We start from the raw sequence: 24,496 nt of genomic DNA, 5'->3' as shown, positions 1-24,496 counted from the left end.
CTGAGGAAGGAGGAGGACAAATGTCAACAGTCAGCAATACAGCAGCCCATCCCCCAAGATGGCATTGCAGTCTGTCAGGGCACGTCAAGCACGGCAAGCATTTCAAGACACAGATTAAGGTACACGTAACATTTCCAACTCATGTGATGCAATGCACGAGTTCATAAGATGGTGCTTAAACGATTACTATGCCGAATGCAATACTGAGAGGAGTTTCCTTCAGTGCCGATTTATCGATTTTTTGCAAAGTCCACCGGTGCTAGATCACATGCACTGTATTACAGTAACAATCTCATTTGCACACCAGCCATTCAGCTGTCCGCATTACCAGTGCTGCCTTAGATTGTTCCTTATCTCATACAACAAACCGGATTGGTACACCAGTGAGAATGTAATTCCTGAGAACGTAATTCTTGAGGGCGAGAAACCCATCCAACATAAATCAGATCTGTGTCTTGAATGCTTTCCACCTTCACACGCCACATTGTTACACCTTTGAAACCTTTTGCTGCTTCACCTAATGCGTCGTTTATACAAACACACAAGCGCTGTCTTTTTCTCAAGGTTCTGAAAGCAGGTGCCACCTACCTATAGACCTCTGCTCCCAGCCAATACAGGAGGGCACAATTAGCACGGGACAGTCAGGAACCAGTGGTGGTGGTAGTGGTGGTGGTAGTGGTGGTGGTAGTGAAGGTGATGTGAGGGTGACGTGACAAAAGATGAGTGGGCATGAGGTGATGGCGAGGGAAGTGGGCAGAGGAGAAAAAAAAATGAGGCACACGGAGCACGCAACAGGTGCCAGCAAGGCAATGCAAACGCATGTGAACTCTTCACTGTGGGTCACAGCACAAGGGATAGAAAAGAGCGGTGAGTGTAACTTGCACAAGCTTGGTTAAAAACGACAAGGTTTTCTTATACGAGGCCTCAAAGGCCTATGCAGCTGAAAGCTGTGCAGAACAGTTTGTAAAGAAAGAAAAGTATTCAAGAGGAGTATTGAAGCAGTGCCACATTTTTACTTCGATTCCACAGAGCCTATAAATACCGTTTTACAAGCTGCTATTCGTATTGGAACAAATGTCTTAAATATTTTAAGAGTGATGACTTTTTAAAGAATAAATAAAGGCTGTTTAAGCATAACAATTTGTTGGTCTTTCACTGCACTTGAATTTACAAAGGCCTAGTTTATTTTCTTACATAACTGAAGCTGTACACTGAGTTCAAATGTGCCTTGAAGATTTCAATAAATAGCAGCTTACCATACATATACTGCATGGTCTGTTCAATCTCAGCATAACTCTCACCATAACCCTCACCATCACACGTTAACGAGAACAGTGGAAGGCTGCATAAGATAAGGTGACGCTTTAAAAAAGTGCGCCAGAGGCTTTTTCTTGCCTTTTCATTAAACAAGTTGGCCACAACTTCCTCTGTAATTGAGAAATGCACATCCTTCCAGATGCAATGAATGCAATGAGGTTACCTTGAGCAACACCAAAGCCACACTTCATTGGTGGCTGCATGTCTCTCTGAATCACCTAGCAAAACAGGGCTCCAATACATACAGGCAAAACTTTAGGCAACGGCCCATTTTGTTTTGTGTTTCACTTGGTTTACCTATCAAACAGAGAGTTGCTTTATCCCTATTCACAGAACAACAGTTGTACCTCAACATGTCAATGCTCAGGTCCAAAAAAGTTGCATATTTGCACATGTATAGCACGGCCATAATCTTAACATGGGCACTGACTTTATTGCTTCAGCACTAAGCAAATACATAACTGCAGTTACAACATATTCAAACAACGTATGTGACCCATGCTTCGACAACACAGCCATGAGCTTGGAAAAACTGAAGTCACAAGCATAAGTACTTGAAAGGCAAGTGACCGTAAGCTATTCACTCATTCTATTAGTCTGTTTTGCTTCGCTCCTCCATACTGCTCATTAGCAGCACTATACAGGAATTTAGTTGGGCCAACATTGCCAAGTTCTCACCACTGCATTTTTGCACCACTGTGCACACTAAATGTGCAAAGAGTTCAACAATATACCAAGCACAGTTATTGGTTGGCCTTCTTTCCCACCTTAGGTGCATGGTGTTTCAAGCCAAGGGCATCAAGAAAAGAAGATTTATGTTAAATTTGTAGCATCCCAAGTATTGCAGGAAGCTACGTAGGCCTTACACCAGACCAATGCAAGGCAAGCACTAAGCGATACTGGACAGACATTCGTCCATCAAAAGATAAACATTGGTTTGACAAGGGGCCAGCATTGGTCTCGCATGCAGCCTACATTGGCCCTGTCCCAAGTAGGGCTTACATAGGTTTTGCTTTCAGTTCTACTTGGGACAGTTTCATAATGTACTGAGAGGGCAACATTTAGACCAGTCAAATTCTTTAAAGGAACTCACGCTATACTAGTGCAAATATGGTAATTTGTTGAACCATGGCAACTCCAAGGAGAACAGGGCAAAAGCCACATGTAGCTACAGCACTGCATGCAAGCACATTACTGTTATGGACAGCCGAATTCAAAAATAAAGGTTGTGGGAGCAAGGGAGAAGGCCACAGTTTACACATTAGGGACAACACCAAAAGCCATGCACTTGTTTAAGCAGAGGTTCTGCGTGCAATAGCTCGTGACATGGCAGCAATGGCATTCTCATTATTCATTCAAAGCATGTCATGTGTGCAGCTGTCACAAGCGCAGCTCACTAAAGTTGCTTTTCTGCTCCCGAGGCACGTGAGGCGGAATGTCATGCTTTGCTTTCAGAACCTCCACTAATACATGCTTGACAACAGTCTGGCCTATCACTGGACCCTGATATAGTTTCTAAAGCTGTTGCTAAACAAGCACACTCAATGTGGTACTGAATTCAGTACTGAACAGTATAAGAAGTGCAAGGCTTATAAAGCTTTCAGTACAACTCTGAATCCATGGCAGCCTTCCAGCTCAAAATGACACAGGCACGTAAGAATGAAAAAAACTAGACCTGAGTGCTTCCTTTCAATTTAATTTATTTAAAAACATGCACACAATTGTGTGTGACGCATCTGTGCATGTTTGTGATAAAGTCAGTCGAAACGCAGCGAGTGCTCCAAGTTTTTTCATACCTGCATGTTTGTGCAATTGTGTGTTGAAGCCTGCCATAGATTTGCGATTGTAACTCACCCAAACCAGTATCTTTTTAATCAACTTCAAAGACTGCTCTTGTGGTGTCATTAACTGTCATTACCATAATGACCACAAACACTGGCCGGCGCCTCTATGAGGTGCCATAATCTCCTTAATATATTTATTAAAAAATAAAAGAAGCTTTTCGATTGAGCATACTTGTCATTCACCTGAAGCCACATCAGGGTCTCCTTAAGGAATGTCCAGTGGAATAAAGAGCATGAATTAATCCTCACCAGTTAGCACACAAAATATAATTGATATGCCCGCAGTGCACAAGTGAAAAAAATAAAACACTGATACAACTTAACACAGAGCTTAAAGCAAGAGCGAAGCAGCCATACTTTCATTTCTTGTTCCACTGGAAATTCCTGCCAAGTATATAAGCTGTCTTACGAACGAATGTCACATACATTAAGAACCACAATTATGCAGCACAGCTTTGTGACAGAGCTTTTAGCTTTTTCTAAGAAAGCTTGAGCGTGTGCTATATAGAGCTCGTGAGAAACCATAAAAAGCCAGTGTAATCAAACAGCAGGCACCTTCCACACACCATAGCAAGCCAGCTTCTTCACGCAGTGCAAATGTAACACAGCAGCGCTGCTTATTGTCCTGCAACGGGAAGATGTCCTTGAGCTGACATACACGCCAGCCAAATGACAAAATGCTTTAAGCAAGAGCAACTGAAAATTTTGTGCGAAGTGGTGGACTTAAAAGGAATGGTAAGCTTTTGTTTCTAAATTTTTACCAATACTCTAACATCACAAACTTATTTTGTCATGTATTGGTCCCCTTCTCGAGAGAAAAGTTTCCAAAAGAAACCAAGCACTGGGAAGAGCACGTAACAGCTACTGCTGTATTACAAAAAGCACAGTCCAAGACGGCGCATCCCTGCACAAAAATATGGTGCAAGCTATGCAATAAGCTAGAATTTCATCCCACTTGGCACCACAAATACCAGCTTTTTTCACACAGTGCATGACGCATTTGGTAATAACGTACACGCTCCACAGACTATTTATTGACATGAAATGTCCATGCACCATTTCACGAATGCTTAGTCATTGCTCATGTGCTGTTTACAGCCCCACTGTGTAGGAAAGCCAGCTTGTAGGTTGTGAAAGATGCACAACACACAGCAGCGACAGCATGCAGAAAAACATTCAGCGCACACTGCAGTTGCATACAAGGTGTTTCAGCAACAACTTTAGGCAATTCTTAAACACACTGGAGTAGAAAAAAAAATACCTTGGTTTTTATTAAAAGTTAATGTAATTTAGTTCAACTAGCTAGCTTATTGTGATCACCACATAATTTCTCATGTCCACAACAGTTATATTTCACATGCACACAACTGCTTTCTTATGTCCGCAACTGCTATTTTTGACCAGCAAAAATACGTCTCAAATTCCAATTTTTAATCATTGCAGATAGTCATTGCTGAAACACCTTGAATACAGATTGTCATTTTTTAGCTTGAGCCAAGTTATAGGATAAGTTGATGTATGTTGCAGGGATAGAATTTAAGCAGTATTGTTGGTGGCTGTTACATGCAAATTAATTTTAAATTAATTTAAATTAAATAAATGGGCCAGACAGTTAGTGCTAATCAACTTCCAAGCATCAGACCTACATGGCAGGTTTAAATTAGACATTTGTAAGGCACCAAAAGAAACCATTGATATTACCATTTTTGAAAGGGCACCTGGGTATAAAAATCTCACAAACCCTGACCATGGTTTACTCAGTGCTTAAAACAGCTAGTGTCCACCACTCCACCAGTTAATAATAGTATTCTGCATAGCATCACTTAAATACATGCATAATAGAATGCTTTTCTCTTCTCATTTTTTATCATGGCTCAAGCTATGCAGGAGAAAACAACAACATAGCTTTTTCATACAGAGCTCATCACATGAGAATACTGTAAACTCAATATCGTTAATGCAGTTTCAGAGTTCAAGCAACCAAGCAGACTTATAAAGTGAGGCTGGCAAAAAAAAAAAAAAACTGCTTTGATAAGAACCCAGGTTCCTATATAAGTAAGCACTAGCATAAGTTAAATTTGCAAAAACGAGCCAGATTATCCACAGTTGAAGAATACGGCTGCATCATAACATAAAGAAGTGGTTGTGACCACTTAAACTTAACTAGACACACTGCCACAAAACAAAACAAGGCACTTAAGATTTCAAGTGAAGAAAAGCAATGCACCAAAGACCTGACCTGGTCGGCAGTAGGAGAACGACATTGCTCTTGTTCACCAGAGTTGTTGTCACAAGAAGGCAGTATTGCATTCCGTTTGGGTGATCGGGCAATTCTTTGGTAGGGGTCAGACGAACCTGTGGACAGCACAGACACATCCCTGAGAAGGTGGCCTTACTGCACAGCTCTCAACAGTCGCCAAAAGCTCCCTAGAACAGCAGCACTTCTGGTGGCATCACCGCAAGGCATGTTACAGTTCTCACCCACCACATATTCAGCAGTGTTATTGTCCTAATTAGTGGCTCTGAGCAAACACTTGATGTGTTCCATACCACATCAGGAAGACACCTCTGTATGGACACAAGTGAATTTCTTGGCAAGCACACAACACACACTTTAATCGTTCGGGTATTTCAGGCAAAAAAAAAAAGTAATCTAACAATGAAGCTTGCTTTATTTTGGTTCAGTCTTTCCATAATACGTTGTTTCATGCATGACCTCTGCTGTGTTCTTCCTTCGTATTTGTATATCAGTCATATTTATTTACTAACTACGCACCAGAATCACTGCTCAAGTACACTTTCTGTCTCTGTAAGGTGCATTACAGGAGCACCAAGAGCACAAAGAAAGCACCGGCTGAAGCATCTATGGCCACCAACATAAATTTTATTTTATTTTTATGGGGTTTTACGTGCCAAAACCAGTTCTGATTATGAGGCACGCCGTAGTGGGGGACTCTGGAAATTTGGACCACCTGGGGTTCTTTAACGTGCACCTAAATCTAAGTACACGGGTGTTTTCGCATTTCGCCCCCATCGAAATGCGGCCAACATAAAGGTGATTGTTTCCATGTGATGGTCAGTATCATCATCGTCTTATCACCCCCATCCCAGCCACCATTTTCATGAAAACCATGGTGATGAACATACCATATTTGATCAAATATAAAATGAGGAGGTGTACTTCTGACGGCTCTGGCAACTTAAAAAATAATATTGTAGTTATAATGTGAACTAACAGCCATTATACGCGACCATACCTCTGGGTTTAGTATAAGGCAATTTATCACAGTGTCATGCATGACCCATTACAATGACAGGCATCTGTGCAGGACCATTCTCACATACACAAGAGCATGTGCGGGCACGCATCGCGGTAATGGATCGCCCAGCATGCCAAACATTCTAAAAGGACCTCGATCATTACCTGGGGACCTGATGCAGGCATGCTGGCACAGCTGCACCAACAGAGATGCAGCTGTGTAGACACGCACAGCATTAGTAGTGGCACTGACGGTTAATTTGGGCCTGCAATCTCTGGATAAGGTTTTGTTAAAGTGGGACCACCGTATGGCTGCTTTGCGTTATCACCTGTTTCCTGTTCATAGCACATAGTTGAGCACTCCTTTCCTCAACGACCCGAGTTCAATGCTCCTTATGTGCCTCTGTGTGCTCTTAAGAATCATCCCGAGAAGCTGGCTTTCCCACAGAGCTTAGTCGCCTAGTGGTTGAGCTAAACTTGGGGGTTAACAAGAACCTTGCGCTATACGCAAAGCATAGTTGCAAATATAATGTGAGGTGCTTTCTCAGGATGGTAATTACAGAGAGAAAAAAGAGAGAACTCACATTATATTGGCACAAATATCGTACATTGCCGACTGCTTTAGTGCAAAAGTGATGAAAACTCAAACACATGGCATGTTCTCGCACAGCACAAACCAAGAGAGGGCAAAAACTGCTGCAGTAAACTACTCACCATACAAATCGGGGGTACCAAGGTTTAATACACAGGTCTTCGTACAAAGGTCCACAATAACCAGGCCACACTCATTGCCATAGGCTAGTCTGCAAAGACAAAAAAGAAATAAGCACACAGATGCTTAGGCACAGGAAAGCAAAAATACAAGAACACTGACTTCAGTATCGACCATGCTCTTTTATAGCGCAAAACAAGACAGTCATGACATGAAATAGGATGCACTGGACACAAAGTGCAGTAGTGCACCAAGTTGGGCTAGTTGGTTGAAGTTCATATTGGAAAGATTTTAACTGTGCTATAAACAGGGACAAAGGAGGACGAAGTTCAGCTGTTGTTCACTATGAAAAGTTTGGTAACCCAGACATGGTAGACCCCAACACAGTAAACCCACGCACAGTAAACCCACGCACAGTGAACCCGCCCGCAGCAAACCCACACACAGTAAACCCACACATGGTAAATCCACACATGGTATACCCACACATTGTAACACATATGAACGGCAGCATGGATCAAACAGAAAATGTGAGTAACTGATAATTTATACTCTAGTTGAGAATAAAAAAAAGTAAAAATTGGAGCAAGTGGAGCCAGGAGGGGTCCTGAAATTCATTGAGAGGATTGTGGTTTGTGGAGTGCACGACACAGTGCGGTGAATGGATATAAACAAGAAGCAGATGACAAGAGTGCACGCGCGGAGGTGAATTCCGTGCTGGATGGAAGACGATGACGTCGAAGACCGTCCGGCATATGAACATTCGGAAAAAACCAAAAGAAAAAGGCATCCAATCGCAAGAGACCACGAAGCTTTGAGCGGCGAATGAGCAAACGATGAACTGGCCAGAGCGGCGGAAAAGCGAGCCACGCTGGCAGAAGGGGGAGAGTTCCAGGAAGCGACGCCAGGAGAAGGTCGGCCACCGGACCGGGAGTTGAAGACGGGCTGTCAGGTTCCAGACCGGAGCCACTAGGATTTCACCTGACTGGGGCCTCCTGCCAACCCGTTCCTGGGCGTCGCCACTCCACCCTATCATGAATTGCTGCCCGAGGCCGCGAGCTTCTGCGCCCATGGGCAGAATAGGACCAGTCGGGCTACGGGCCCGAGTTTCACGCCCAGCTGCCTGGCCAGAACGCCGCCGCCATCTGCCTGTGCCGCCAAGACGCCTGCCTTCTCTCTCCAAGCCAGAGCTGCTATGCTCGGTAGCCTTGTTATGATCGGCTTGGAACTGCACCTGTCAAATGTGGGAATCAAGCTCGAGCGCCTTTCCCGTGACGAGATAATCCTCTTTCATCCCCGAGAGAGCGTCTGACCTCTACGGAGCAGACGAAAACAGCGAGCTACCAAGAAGGAAGACCCGAGGGAGAGGAGGTCGCCAACTTGACCACCCGACAGAGGTCTGACACTTCCACAAGTTCCCCGAAGGAGTCATCGCCAGGTTATGCCTGGAATCTGTATCTCTCCAATGTGGGAAGCAAGCCCCAGCGCTTTTCCCGTGACGAGATAATCCCCTTCAGCCCCGAGAGAGCTCTCACCTCTACAGAGTAGACGAAAACGGCGAGCTACCAAGAAGGAGGACCCGAGGGCGAGGAGGTCGTCAACTTGACCACCGGAGAGAGGACTTCCACGAAGGAAACGCCGGCCACCACGAGGGGATTTAAGGCCGTCCTGGCCCCCGTGTTAATCAGAACCGCTCGAGACTCGGATAGAGTCAAAACCATGTACCAATGAAGTGAATACAATCTTTTCTATTTTTCATCATCACTATGCCCGCCTTCATCGTCGTCTCCTGATTCCTGCGGTGACGACCCACCTCACCCGGTCGAGATTATATCAGCCTGCCCAACGGTCCAATACACCGACCTTTGGTGAGACGAATGCCATGTCTTTCGTTGTTTTGCCGCCTCTCATCCTCTACGAACTAGTACGCGCCCTCACAAACGACCTCATCCCAGACTCGCATGCTATTAATATCATGAGTGTGCTCTGAGTGTGTTTCTTTTTCCGTAATATTTCTTTAAGGGTTTATTAAAAGTTTCTGTGTGTTCTCCGACAAACGGCTTTGTCCTCAATTGTGTTCTAGGAGGCTCCGCCTCAGAGAATCGTCTGAAACCTTTAAACAAAAGAACCTGTCATCACAAAGATAGCTGGTGACCTATTAGAGTTGGTCAAGGAAACGAAAGTGCGGTCAAAGGCAGCAGAGGATTACGTGGAGCACTGAGATAAGAAAATTTTCAGACATAGGGTGGAGCCAGTGGTGCAGGACAGGGTAACTGGAGATCACTGTAAGATATCTTCATCCCATAATGGACTTCAATAGGTTGATGACAATGATGATACTAACGTGACAAGGTGACAAGTTATATACATTTTTCAACAAGCTCTACGCTTATTATTTTCATTGAGTCACGTGCAAAACTCTCTAGTCACTTGTTGCAGTTTTTCAGGCAGTGTTATAGCAAGACTCCACCGTGCAAGCAGGCAGGAGTTATGCACAGCAGTGGGACGTACAGATTGTACGTAGAGTTGACGCTGAGAGAAGTGATGTGTCCAGGCGTCTCCCCCCGCACCCATGGTAGCATGCACACCAAGGATGGCTGGAAGCCTGTGCCCCACTTCTGTGGGCCCGACTTGACGTTCAACGAGGTGTAGTGCTCCGAAGCAGCCTGGGTAAGAGAACCGGCAAAGAATCATTAATCCTGCTCATCTGTGAATTGCAACATACATCTGCAAGAAATTCACCTCTATGTTTTTAATCTTAGTCTCCATCATATCCTCATACCTGCAAACCTGTGAACATTAAATTTAATAAAACTCTAGAAAAAAACAAAAAACAACGAAGGTGAGAGGGGGAAATAGTATGCATTCCTTCTTAACGGGACATTTAAAGAAAATATTAAGTCGAGTTAGATGGACAGATTATTCGTCTAGAAGTCTACTATAGTTTTCTGTGTGCCAATATGTCACTCTGTTGCATAGAAAATTGCCGCCGAAGGTCCTGCTGCTGCTCCTCAATGTGACCCGCCCGCACCAAAACGGATGAGTTGAGTAGCGTAATCTCCCCGTGACCTTCCTTTACGCCACCCTTCTGTGAATCAGCAAGCTGATGTCACAGAAGAGGTACCATAAGCACCGAAAGGTGGCCAAGTTGGTAGGTGGTATTCATCATTGGGAATTTACAAGCAGTGCAAAGGAAACATGGACAGAAAGGCAGAGAAACAGACAAGACAGTGTTTTTTCTGCGTTTTCTTGTACGGCTTGTAACTCCCCAACCATGAGGTACCATAGTCTACAACAGGTGGTGCCACTTCACGGTTCTGAACTTCAATTTTCTCGCTTACAAAAGCTCTAGAATGATGAATTCATTATTACAGAACTCTAATTCTTTTATCTAACTTGACTTAATATTTCCCTTTAGTGTCCCTTTAAAAATTACCCTGGGAACACACCTTATGTAGGATACATATGCATTTTATTAACAATAATTTACGTTTAGATGCAGCAAAAGAAGAAGCAAACTGGAAAAAGCAGAGACTGAATTACAAAACATTGTCTTTAGATCACACAACTTTTTCAGTCGAATATGCTAATGCTGATTTCACCTGCTTCAGGAACTTTTCTGAATAAGCTTGCTCAAAGCAAGTACTCCCTTTCTCACACTTCCAACGATATGGTTGATAACCAACGAGCGAAACCCTTTAGCAGACATAATTAGCACCAGTACTAATGGCATGTACAGCTTATAAGGCCTAGATATGTGCACTCTATAAGTGAGTGTCTGCACAAGCCAACAAGTCTTTGCAGTCACGGTGACAAGCAGCACAAAATGAGCATAGAGAGACAGAAGAAACACACATACGAGCACTGCTTTGCACCATGAACGTAAACCAATTTTCTCAACTTTCAGCCTCGTTAAAGTCTTTGCAGCCATAAAATCCTCTTCCAATTTCCTGCCACATGCACTTTTCTTGCTACTTTAAGCCCACACTCAGCATTCATTCACGCACACAAGCTGGTCTAGCTTCTCGAAGCTTTTATAGAGATACAACAATGCATCAGAGGCCTTAATGACACCACCACCCTTTTTTTTCTTTGTCTTTACTGAAGCCGAGACAACCCTGTGGTGTCGGTGAGACAGCAAAGAACATGTATGAAGGAGCTGGGCCAAGGTGAAGGGCGACCAGGACACTGCAGCATTGAGTGGCATAAAGGCCAGAGCACAAGAGCATGCTTACTGAAGCGCAGCAGGCCATGTGCACATGATGATGATGATAATGATAGAATATACGTCTATTCCTATTGACACTTCAACCAACTATGCATGTTGTGACATAGACACTGAAACTGGAAAACCAGGCACAATAAACACTTCAAGCCATGGCATTTCTGTATGTCTTGGCACCTGACCATTGGCGTCTGCTGGATTATGGAAATTTAGTGCTGCTGGCTGACTGCAAGAGTCGGACAAAAGCAACTAAGCTGAATGTTTGCTGAACTGGTTCGCATTCATCACTGGAAAGCAGCGCTACAGATAACACAGGGACAACCCCACTTGACATACTACCCATCACCGTTTTTTTTTTTTTTTCATCATCTGTAGCATTGCTTTTCAGTTATGAATACAAGGAACTAAGAGGCCAGTAGAAAGAGAGAGAAAATGTGTGCAAGAAATTCATACTGTGTATCCAGTTTAGGCTCCCTTTCAGCAGTGCCCAATGCACCACTCCTCTCTCTCGCCTTTCTTTTTTACAACACCATGTGCACAGAAGTGAGACTGTGGGTGACACTTGCCTTTCTACAACCCTCTTCCAAGGCACTGGGGCAGGAACCCTGCTGCGAAGATTGACGTTGATACTCGCACTCAGGGGAACAGTCACCGTCGTCATCAACCTCGTAGAGAATCGGTGTCTCGAGAACCTGCAGAGAAATGCTACATGCAATGAGCGCTGTTCAGACAAACAACCTGCTTATGTTCAATCTGCAAGAAAGAGTCCTGTAACGCCATAGCCGTAGCAAGCATGAGAACAGAATCCACAATTTGTTCACAGCTTGAAAAGGATAAACATTACAACTACTTAGCCTTCATCGTGTCCACACAAAAGAAAATTTATTAGTAATAAGGCAAAATTTCTGCTGAGGTTACTGCAGTAAATGTGACCCTAATGTAAAAGTTAGGGGATGGCTGTGAAACCTTCAGTAACTAAACTGTGTGGACAGCAAATAGTCGCCACTATCTTTTCACTTGTTTCACCATTAATCTATTTCACAACTGCCTCATGCACCACGGCTAGGCGTGGCAAGGGCTGTACCGCAGTATTCAATAGAGAAAATTGGGTTAGCTGGAAATGTGTATTATTAAAAATTTGCAGCGCAAGAGGAAAGAAGACAGTATAAAGCCCTTCTGTTGAATTCTATCCGTTTACCGTCCTTCCTCTATTCTACTAAGCACTGGACACTTTTAATAATGTCGCTGTACCACATTTGTCTTAAACATCTGAGCAAAGTGAAGCACCCTTGGCAAACAGGCCACTGGCCTCGCAAGGATGCGAGCGGCTAGGAGAGGAAGGGTCACCATGCACAGACAGAATGCATACAAGATCACCACCTAGTGTGGCAAGGACGGCTCCTCACTGCGCAAGTATTCATGCACACACATTTACAAAAGCACCAAACATGGTTAAAAAAAAAAGGAGCTGCAAAACACATTGCGCACTCACATCCACTTCTACAGAGGCTTCCTGCTTCCTGAACACAAACACAATGACGTAGAAGCTGGAGCCAGCCACAGCCAGCAGACGACTGTCTGCACAGAAGGCCACCTTCTCCACGGCAAAGGGGTCTTCATCCTGCACCTCCTGACTGCCACGGCTTTTGGGCTTCTCAAACACCTTGGAGGTCTTCAGCCGGTACAACACCTGAAGCGTCACTGTAGGCACAAAAACAGCGCCTGAATGTGGTACTAACCGTGACCTGAATGCTCCAAATATGGAATGTTCGAAAGTGTACGTATACTGCAGGAAAGCACAATGCATGGAAATACACAACAGCATTGATAAGAAAACGATGGTTCTACTGAACTCATTTCTATGTATGGCATGGAAGCAGTTGATGTTTCATAATCAACAAAAACCTGGGTGTGCTATGGAGAGCTAGTAAAATGGAGGAGGTCAAGCATAATGGGCTATCGGGAGCCCAAACATAGCTAGCAGTATCACGTGTCACCAAAAAGCCCCAGACTTGTCTTCACGTGCTTGCACATGAGGAGTAAACATTAAAAAATTAATCTGAATAAACAGTTTCTACCTGAAGATGCATCCCACACCTTTAGGGAGCCATCAGCATGCCTGGAAAAGAAAGGTTACGAAGATAAATGCACCATTTTCAAAAATATAGAAAACAATGAATGAAGACCAATTTCCATTTCACATGCTCTGAATATATAAATTCTCTGTCACTCCTGAGCTAACATGTCCTTCATATGCTAACAAGAATAATCAGCTATGCTCAAACTTTAGTACAGCTGTACTGCTTTCATTTCAAGCGATACTGAGAGATATCTCACACCTTTGGCATCCATGTAGCAAAAGTTTCAGTAAGTGAAAAGTTGAAGCCTACCCAGTGATGATTACTTCAGGATAGCTGACTGTTGATGTGCCCCACTCACCCCCGCTGATTGGCCACTCCTGTGGAAACGAGATGAAAGGGGGTCAGAAGTCATAAGGCTCAAGTACAGGCATCTGATGCTAGACAATCCTGCTTGACAATCCTGCTTTGATAACATGGAACTCAAGGACCACAGATAACAGCTGTGGCCGTGCAACTGCTTTTCTAAAAGTCTTATTATGGTTAGAAGAGGGTAGGTTTTTGCACACATGCGCCGAGTGCAACTTCTGTTGCAGATTCAAAATTGCTTCAGCTCTATCTTGCTGGTACGCACAGCTTGCAATAAAACGAAATGTATCCAGTACTATTGAAGCATATCACCTCTGAAGGTGATCTCAAGCCAACAAGTAGCCTAACAAATGTTATTCAGTCACAGCTAGCCAAGCTCTCCCTAAGAGGCCACCAGTACATAGTAATAAGCACATTTAGCATGCTTTCACACATTATGAAGACAGCACACAGCACTGATATTTTTCACAAGCGCTTCAAATTCTGCAACATAATGTTGTTTCTTCCTTATTTCTAACTAAATACATTAGCTAAACTCAACTTTTTGTAGGGACTCAGATGTCCTCACTTAGTCGGCATTAGTATATCATGCATCATCATCAGCATAATCATATCCAATGTATGTAACTGCACTAAAAACAAACAAGTGGAGGTCATTTAGCCAATGCAATGTGCGCACCTTTTCCGAGAACCCTCCCCTCTTGTTGGCCTTGCTGCCCACTGAGTAAAAAGCAGGGATGAGGTCTGTCGGACAGTCAGCCAAGTAGGTACAAAAGGTGACAGGAGATTCATGCAGGTCCATTGAGTAAGGGTTCTGGAAACACGGGTAGCTGCAACCAGCAACACAGGATGTTGTCACCAAACGCACTCACTGGTAACTAAAGATGGATTCACGTAACAGACAGTATGTATTCCTATTTACTCTGCATGCCACGCACAAAGTGGCCCAGTGACACCTAATTATGCACTGTATAAGAGCATCGCAGACTAGCTATAAGGGCATCGCAGACTAGCTATAAGAGCATCGCTAGTGCTTGTGATGAGACAAACGGTAGATTTGAGTGGTCACTTTCAAGTGTTCTAGAGTGCTCTGGCAGCATGCTTTACAATTGGCTGGTCGAAAATGATCACTTACAACATGTTCACCTGTTTTATTCAGAGTGCTCGGAGATGCTTTCATCTTCAAGCTGGAAGCGTGACCTAGATCTGACAAATTTCTCGTTACGTGGCTCCTTTGATTGCTCTAGAAGCAGCTTAATACAGTTAAACCTGCTTATAACGAACCTCCATATAACGAATTCCTGGATATAACAAAGTTTTTCTATTCCCCGCCATTACTCCATAGAAGCACATGTATTTGAGACCTCTACGTAACGAAGTGGCAGCGAGGAGACCCCCTCGAAATAACGAATTTTCCCCACCGACAACCTAGAGATTTCGCCCCAAATTTTGTCATTTTTGCGGGAGCAGCAACTGGAAGCACCTGCTCCGCCGCAATGGAATGCGAAGCGGCGGTGTCACGCTTGGCACACTCTAATTCACGACGACTGCGAGGCGGGCCTGCATCCCTCGACCCGGTGATCTTGCCGCCGCGGGCGTGACCTTTCCCCCTCCCTTCATTCACACCTGATCTCGCCACTTGCTGCAGCTGGCCTAGCCCGCCAAGCCGGCACTGTCCTTTTTCAGTTGATGTTGCCGAAAAAAAAAAACTTTTTTTTTTCAACGCGCTGGCAGCGCCACTCTTTGGTTACTGCGCAAGTCTCTGCGCTTCACTTCACTAACCTGACACTAGGTGACACTATAGGGCCGTTTATAGTCCGATGTCATGTTGGCGAAAACGACCGCACTGGCACAGCCAACATAACCGGCAGCTTCTGACGCGCCCCGACGGGCCTGGCGCCGAATTGGCTCCTGACCCATTCGCGCGTTGGTCGCGCTGACTGCGCCGACCCACAATGCCATTTTGCACGTAGAAATAAAGGCGCCCACGCCGCTTCGGTGACGGTTGCAGATAGCCGTTCAAAGCGACGCGCGGGCTTTGGATCGTTCTGCGCATGCTCTGAAGATAACAGCCGACGGCACGCGCGTCGGAGTATAGAGGAGATGGTGTTTTGGCTGGTTCAGCGCAACCGGCATAGCGTGACTGGCCGCAAACGACACTGGCCCGCGCGTCGATAACTTCGGACTATAAACGGGCCTTATACGATGCTACGACGCCATCGGTAAGCGGTAAGAATCGAGTAAACACGGTAAGCGTTTCTTTTTCGAATTTTCGTGCCGAACCTGCATATAACGAAATCCTCTTTATGACGAAGTTTTTCGGGAATTTGTCAATTTCGTTATATCCAGGTTTAACTGTACCCAGCTCAGGCAAGCTTTCATTGGTTCGGTTTCTATCTCAAGAAGGCTCCGTACCACTGCAAACCAAGTTGGAGCACGGTAGAAACCAGTCAAGTGTACCGTAAGTGCAGTTTAAGGTTTGACGGAAACCCATCTGGTCAGGATAAAACATTGTGAAGGGTAGAAAAAGAAAAAACGGGTTACTACGCCGACCAATGTGAACAGTGAACTAAAATGATCTGTGAACAAGGCTCCCGTGTGGGAGCAGAACATCCTTATCTATTAAATCTAGACTTTGGTCGGTACCACAAGTTTTTTCTACCCTTCACAACCCAAGTAATTCAGTCCAGGTAAAGAATTGGCAATGCCGTTCATTGTCTGAATCCACTGAAATGATCGCATCTGCAGATTGGCCTTCACCCGACGCCTCTCCTTAATTTCGTTAAGAGGAGGCCAGTGCTGTCCCTCAATTGATCTGATCTGTGGCCTTAAATAATTTTCTCACTGATTACTGAGTCAGCACAAACATGTGGTACTTTCAGTGTCTGCTCAAAGGCATTCAAGTGGAGGAGCATTTCGAAAGCAACTCCTTATCAGATTAATCGCCGAAAAGCATGATTGACGCACAATGTGTACTTCAGTCAAGAGCGCAGCACTGTTCTTCACTCAGTAGAGTTAGGAAAGAGGTCAGAATCAGGGTTGCTGGAGATGACATACATTTGGAAATTCAGGCCGTAAATGTAGCCACTCTAAGCCAATTGCAGTCTCAGATAAAGACAGTTCAAAATTTCGGATGTAAAGCAGCCCTAGTGATAAGTGCAACATGCAAAACCTCAAAAGATCCACTTCCAGTGCCTTTGCATTAAAATTCAACAGACGACAGGTGTTTTGTCAGATTATCCGACTGACGCATCTAGGTATATCGGAAGCAAATTCAACATAATTCATCCAATAACAGTAACCTAGTGTTCTGGTGGCACCCAAATACGAAAAAGAAAAGACAAGAATTGCCTGTGAAACATACCCTTGGCTTGTGAGATCAACCACCACTAGATCATTCTGTAGAAGAACAACAACAGCGTAGGGTTCATGGAAATCTGTAAGCAAACAAGATCTGTCATGCAAGTCTGGCCAATGATTAGCCGAGCTGACTCTCTATATGCTGCCAAAATTTCGACTAGTTATACGGCACTCAACCTAGGCAATGCTTCACAGTATATATGAACAACAGTCAAGATAAATTACAGCGCATGCACGTTGCAGAACGTACCACTTTGGAATGGGGTTTCACAGAGGGTAACAAAATCAACTATGTTGTGCTCCATTTCCAAAACTGTTGTGGTTTTTCCATGAATAACGGTCAAGGCTGGTGTCTGGCCACTCTTGTCGAAGGGAAGGCCTCCCGAAAAGATAACAAAAGAGTCCCTGGAAAGTAAAAAAAATTTTTTTAAATAAGACGCATAACAGGTGACTCACATAAGAGGCAATTCAATTTTGTAGGACGATTTCTAGGTTTGCCAATAGGTAACCAGCGCTGACTGTTGCCACATAAGCAGCAGTGACATGCAGCCTAGCAAACAAACGAAAATGATCTCCCAGACAGTATTACTAACATCCCCAATCATGCTGCATTCACAAATGAAATATTAACCACCTGTAATGCTGTTTAGCGTTTACTAACACCAGGGTTATTGCTTAAATGTTTCATTTAAAACACGCCAAAATAAATTTTTCTTGCACAATGAAGCGTTTTATATTAACTAAAGGGTGTTCCTGTTACTGCATTCAGCCTTTGTATAACGTCTGTTTCTTTGTTCAGTAGCGCACCCAGGATCTCTGCCAGGGGGGGGGTTGAATTTTTGTGAGGGGGGGGGGAAGCAAGCGCTTTGCATAATATGCAATCTCCTTGCTTTAGCCAGAGGAATCCAACAGCAAATAAAATGTCTAATAATTATAATAATAATAATGACACCAAAGATGATGACGATGTTTATTTATTCAGCATTTTACGCAAAGTAATTTCAGAGTGAATGAATAAATACAAGAGAATGATAGAGTGTTTTTGTTCATCAGGAAAATTCGACCTCAAGCCACCTCCTGAATTGTAATGACAATGTGCACAAAGCACTGAAGGTACACGTTGGACTGATGGGGCTGACGCGTGGGGGGAGGGGGGTTAACTTGGCCTCAGGGGGGGGGGGGGGGGGTTACAACACCCGAAACCCCCTCGTCGGTGCGCCACTGTCTTCGTTGTTGTTTGCTTGTTTTCATGTGCTCTATATTTTTACAGTCCCAATGTACTATCCCCCCTCACACAATATTCCGAATAGGAGCCAGTGGGGAATATCTAACCAAATCTACGAAAATAAATAAAGAAAACATAGAGGGAGGGACACTTCCCGCCATAGACACCACAACTGCCTCACTTGAGCCGGACACCTTCACTATTCCAAGGCAGAAAAGGACCCATGAGTACGTCTACAACAGTTGTTATGTGTTGTGTTACCTCCTTTATGTCCTGGTCGTAAATTTTGGTAACAAGTCATAAGTGGTTCACCTTTCAAAGTGACCAAGTTCATCAGCGACTGAGATTCAATGACACAAGAACGAGCATATCCAGCAAGACATTGCCAGTGACCTAAAAGAATAAGCATTACGTTGTTCCATGACAACACCTGTTATTACTTCTCCCGAGCTATTGCTGTGCAACTTCTGCTCAGGTTACAAATGTACACCTGCCTTGCATGACTAGGCACGAACAAGCTCAAATGCAAGTGTTTGTATTCATTTGTTCAAAACATCAATGAAACAGCTGTGCATCTCTTGTCGTTTAAAGTTTAAAGTTACATACAAAATAATGACAGTCACAACACCAACTTGGGTCCAGCTTTGGTTCACTATTCACTAAGCAAGTCAAAGTTACTGCAACAAGAAACTTGTTGGTGATCTCACTTCCTGTAAGCAATCTTATCTTTTTCTCACATTACATAATCATCAAGTATGTTGATGGGATATGCAGCAGAAACGTCAAGGAATCAACAAATGCCTGTCGCTATACGGCTGCATATCGTTGGATATTGCGGTACGTACAATTTATTATAAAGATCGCTGAAAAATACATTCTTTCATGTAATCAAGTGCCTTCAAAGTTAACAATATTCTGCTCCTACATATATAAACCGCACAATAATGAGTTTCTGTTGTTCATTTCTTACAAACACAAAACACAAATGATTAGCACATTTGCCACTCCGAATAGTACACTATGAATACTTAATCATGCAAATTTCTCGAACAGCTTGGTACTTTCCATGTACATAGTGCACGAAATAGCAGTTTATTTTGCTCCCCACCCAGAGCTCAGATTTGTTAATAGCTACATGCCAGCGTGAGTACAACAGCAGCATTGGTGTCATCTACTAAAAATAACCAATGCGATAGGCAAGGGTGCGCGCAGCATGTGCTTCTAGAAGCAGACAACTGTCTTCGGGCAACTTCAAACCACATCCATATATAAAAGTATGCGAGGAAGTTTTCAAAAGCACTAACTGCAATCGATGACCTAGGCAGTCGTGCTCATAAAAATATCGCACCATTAGCTGTGCTATTGATTCTTGGAAGCAGTTATCAGCAGACAGTGTCGACAGTAGTGTCGACCATGCACTCCCATGTAGCTATATTAACAGCTCTGAGCTCTGTACCTAATAATTTTCAGAGTTCAGACATGGGAGTCCACCATTTAAGGATACAATAAAGCTCAGCGGAATGTTAGAAATCTGCTGACCCGGCACACGTCACGACACTCGACAAAGTCAAACATTACAGCATGCAAAGTGCGAAAGGCCTCGGCTAGGTGAGACACACATCTTTTCCTGGGCAAACGGCAGCATGCAAATCATTTCTGTTATGGTACTTGCATGTCGTGCTTTCCTGTTCAGAAAGGAAAAAAGAAAACAGTTATTGTACTTCAGTCAACCACATAGACCCAGTGACAAGGGTTTTACAAGCGATAACTTCGATATTGAACAAAAAAAAAAGAGAGATAAAGCGGCGAGAAGAAAGCAGATTAAAAATGACATCTTGCGGATACGTACGCCCCCCTCATTGTTTTCCATTCCACCTTGTAAATGGGCTTGCATGGATCAGGCTTGCCTTCTTTTGAATTCCGCACTGAAAAAAAAAAATGAACAAAAAAGAATAAGCAAAAGTGACAGTGCACACTAGCATAGCAATGAAGGAGTGAAAAGCAGAAAAAAATTTTAAATTACTCAAAAGACCAAATTTTTCTCTCTCCACTGGGCAAACCTAACTATAAACACTGAGCTACATCTTCTGGCAACGAACAAGAAGCTATGAATGCAAAGCAAGTTTGTGGCACTACTGCTGGATAAAGGCCATTAATTCATTTCGCCTTTACAATGTAAGACATAAAAACATATTTGTAATAACTACCAAATGCAGCAAGCAGTAAATCGGATGGGAAGCACTATCAGATTTGACTGAACCACGTGTTTCACAATATTTCAAACACGTGGACAGGCTCACACTCACAAAACCAACAAGAAACACCATTATTTGCGGACTGCATAGGTTCAGTTGAGAATCTCGCTCCTTCTGGCAAACCACTAGCCTCACCATAACCAATGTAGGTACCAATTTACCCGATTAAAGCAGCCAGAGTGAAAATTGTTTTTTCCTGCATTTTTCAGAACCAAGACATTTCTTGAAAATTCCAGGTTTTCCTGATGGTAGACATCCTGATACAAATTCTCCGAGTTGGATAGTGGCGTATCTGCCTTTGCATGCTTAGGCTATCACTGAATACAGGGGCCAGCAGAACTGACACAATGTTGACATGCTCGGCAGATCTTACCATGCGGGAAGATGATGTTCATTGGTTTGGCAGGGACTCGTATGTTCCACGTTGTGAGGCTGCCATCGGAGTGGCTGCACATAAACTGCTTGCCTTCGTGATGCCATGCCACAGAATGGAGAGCCTGCTGCAAAAAACAGCTTACGTGAGCAACACGCAACTTCTGCCGTGAAAATGCACGTTTTATAGGCATAAGAAAGCACGAAAGACCTTGGCTAAGCAGTTCTAAAGCTTAGCATTCATTCGAACCACTCACCATATTAGTATTTTTTACTTATTTGCCTATTCTTGCATACTACAGCACTTTGCTAATGAAAGGGTGGGTACATACAAGATAACATACAAACAGCGTACTAATTCAATTTGACGAAGATGCAAGCAGTGCAAAAGTTCAAGTCAAGGAGAAAATCCTACGGCATTAAAAAATTATTGTAATGGTAATGAGTGGACATTGCTGGATATTTTACACCATTTCTTACTAATGCAGGCAGACAAAATGTATGGGAATGAGTCAGTACAGGATGAAAAAGACAGGCAAGTTAAGCACGTCTCAACGATCCTTTAAAGAACTGTGACATCTTCACTGCCTATGAGGCACGCTTCAATAGTTGTGTAATCAAGCTGTCCCATTACTTTGGCAAGCCAATCCCTGAATGGCATGAGAGTTTTATTTACCCAAGTGGTCAACTCAATGGAACTAAAAAAAAGTTTTGGAACTGCATTTTTGGAAAACGCCAATAAGCACCTGTCTATAAAATTGTACAACAGGCACTTTGCTACAAACTAATCTTCCCTTGTCATCAAGTACAGCATTTCAATAAACAAGACCTACATCCCCATCACGTGATGCCACGTTACCTCAGAGTGCTGAAACCTTGCATCGGCAGAACGGTTGCGCAAGTCCCAGAGAACGAGTGCTCCCGTCTCAAAGCCAATCAGCAACTGCACATTTCATAAAAACAAAAAAAAGGAGCAACATACATGACAGGCAGCTCTGTAACATAAATGCATAAAGGTTGCAACAGCTCGACCTAAATGTGTAACAAATACGCTTGAACTCTACAAATTGTAGGATATTGTCGCCGTGGGAGTGGCCCAAACCTCCTTTTCCCACGTGGCACCCCAAATGCACATAAGGAGGTGGGAGTGCCTTCGGGTTGGGGACAAACGTCCCTTTCCGAGCATTCAGATCCCATAATGGCCGAGCACCAGGCCGGAGTGCGCTTGTGCCTATTTTACAGGTAGGTACCCGGCAGGAGCACTTTCCTCTCACAGCCGCGACAGATGCTCTTCAACAAGGTCAAGGTCGTCTGTGGTTGGACAAGAGGCACCCAGTGACTACTCGGAAAATCTCTTTTAAGCCCACTTTTAAGATGTGAACCCCCACGAGAGCTGAGCACCAGGCCAGGGAACATCCCTACCCATTAAAACAAAATGGTGGGTTTCCGGCGGTACCGCGATTTCAACTCAGTACCTCCCAGATACAAGGCAGATTCTCTATCACTAGGCTACCGCTGCAGTATAGAGGTAGTGTGTCCTGTATGTCCTGCATCCTGCTCAGCGCGATTTTAGAGGTAGAACTGGCACCCCTGCTTTTAAGTGTTTCTACAAGTGGGTTATTTTTGTGCCCAGGTTTCTTTAACCGCTTCATGAAAAGGAAGTCCTCTGGTCGAAGAGGACCAAAGGCTCTGGCAATCAAGACTGCTGACCTGACGAAGATCTCAAAAGGGAATGTGTAAAGATACAATCTGTGCTAATAAATGCTTCTAGCAATTTTTGCAATTCTACCTGTTTTTCGTTTTTCTGTATCTGGTGCATTCAGTAGACGTAATGTAATGTTCAGGTGGTTTTGCTCTGCAATTAACATTGACCTAGCGTAAGAGGATACATACCTTCATAATTATACATAGGTCAATTAGTGTATTTTTTGAGGATCAATGTTGCAAATTCAACTGGATTTCATGCCGTTACACCAACAGAGTTGTTAGATTAATACACTATTAGACTTAATAGACTGTATTAGTGTCAACAACCTAATATTAGGGGTTACAGATAAAAACTAATAGGATAAATTATTTAGCCTATTAGTTTTTGTATTAGAATTTTGCTAGATAAAAATTCACTTCTAGTCCCCATGCCTCCACAACTGCATGTGTAGAAGATAGCCTGTGCAGAATCTGTGATGGGCAATATTTTTTCTTTAGGGGCAGCTTGAGGTACTGGGATTGGTTTTGAGGGGCGGTCTTATTTACCGATTAAAATTCTATCCACATTGAATAAAATTTTGTTATTGTTACTGGTAGGAGTGTGTTGTGACCAGAACGCTTTCTTCAGCTGCCTATAAATCTGCAGCAAGTTCAAGATTCATTTCAACAAATTTCTTGCACCTTAAGCATCATTAAAGACGTACAACAGCAGTACAGATCAGAAATTTTTCAGTTAGTTATGCTGCATGCATGCATGTGAGCTCCCCACAGTATCTTAAAAACACAGCAGTATCTTAAAAACACTTCAGGTACGGAAACGCAATTGACTACTATTTGACATTCAGTTTATACATGAAGAAACTACTGGACACTTGAGAAAGAGGGCCGCACACAACCCATGGGCTGTGTCCTGCCCAGGTCTGCTACAAATGTACGTTCGGCCAACAGCTCCCCTTCGTTCCTCAATGCAAGAATATACTGATTCCACTAACACCCGTGAGTATGAAGCATTTCCGCTAGTGCGCAGAAAAGGCAACAAAGAAAACTGGTCAGGTGTCTCACAGTCATACCGGCGTCTACTCATCGCGCCAATATGCATACACGCAACTGCACGTGCATGTGGAAACAGGCCTGAATGTGTGCTCAGCCAACCACCCGCCACAATGCCTCGGGCACACACAATGCACAATGCTCTTTTGCAATTCATCTCTGTCATTGCGCGATGATGAAAAAAAGTTGCAAGTGGAACAACTGCGCAGCTTGAGCATGAAAGCAGCACAGCAACGATGCATCCCGCATGTGGTGTTGCGGTATGCTTAGAAATATGGGCTTTAAGTGTTTTAGGAAGACTGGTTTCAAGGACCTTACAAAGACGAGTTTTAGTGCTACAGAAAGACAGGTATCCTGTGAGCATATCTTGGTAGCAAAAACTTCCTTTCCAGCAATATGCACTATAAACGCTTCAGAAAACTAACACTAAGAAATTATTGAATAGTAAGTACTGAATCAGCTCACGTAACAAAAAACATCACACTTTCGCCATAAGCACGAAGCAATGAATGCGATAGCAACATGTTAGAATATTACACGAAGTGTAAGACTCGTAGCTGTAGTGGCAGTATGAATTCAAGTAAACGTAAGCTGACTTAATAAAAACGAGCTGATGTTGTAAGGGTCCTCTGTTTGAATCCTAACATCGGACAATTTCACTCATGTTTATTAATTAAAGCCAACATCTTTCTTAGCGACTTTACCACCACTTTTTCGTATCGG

At 43.6% G+C, this 24,496-nt stretch overlaps 1 protein-coding gene across 11 annotated transcripts in view; it reads right to left on the bottom strand.

The window, feature by feature from the left end:
• Positions 1–24,496, bottom strand: part of LOC119461441 (syntaxin-binding protein 5-like) — a 53,972-nt gene that overhangs the window by 16,840 nt on the left and 12,636 nt on the right. For 2 of the 11 annotated variants that reach the window (XM_037722750.2, XM_037722751.2), the window contains exons 7-20: positions 21,876–21,959; positions 21,018–21,144; positions 20,239–20,314; positions 17,415–17,569; positions 17,169–17,241; positions 14,484–14,634; positions 13,748–13,815; positions 13,436–13,476; positions 12,850–13,058; positions 11,924–12,049; positions 9,644–9,798; positions 7,135–7,223; positions 5,401–5,516; positions 589–598 (exon numbers count right to left, since the gene is read on the bottom strand). In XM_037722750.2, coding sequence (XP_037578678.1) covers positions 589–598; positions 5,401–5,516; positions 7,135–7,223; positions 9,644–9,798; positions 11,924–12,049; positions 12,850–13,058; positions 13,436–13,476; positions 13,748–13,815; positions 14,484–14,634; positions 17,169–17,241; positions 17,415–17,569; positions 20,239–20,314; positions 21,018–21,144; positions 21,876–21,959 — 1,480 coding nt within the window. Of the gene's footprint in view, positions 1–588; positions 599–5,400; positions 5,517–7,134; positions 7,224–9,643; positions 9,799–11,923; positions 12,050–12,849; positions 13,059–13,435; positions 13,477–13,747; positions 13,816–14,483; positions 14,635–17,168; positions 17,242–17,414; positions 17,570–20,008; positions 20,059–20,238; positions 20,315–21,017; positions 21,145–21,875; positions 21,960–23,614; positions 23,639–23,785; positions 23,807–24,496 lie in introns of those variants that run through there. The other 9 variants (XM_037722746.2, XM_037722748.2, XM_049672643.1 and 6 more) reach the window with 8 other exon arrangements.

This window comes from Dermacentor silvarum, chromosome 8 (genome assembly GCF_013339745.2).
Source record: "Dermacentor silvarum isolate Dsil-2018 chromosome 8, BIME_Dsil_1.4, whole genome shotgun sequence".
Classification (NCBI taxonomy): Eukaryota; Metazoa; Arthropoda; class Arachnida; order Ixodida; family Ixodidae; genus Dermacentor; species Dermacentor silvarum.
The sequence above is the reverse complement of the archived record's forward strand: the minus strand, read 5'-3'. Positions and strand labels throughout refer to the sequence as shown.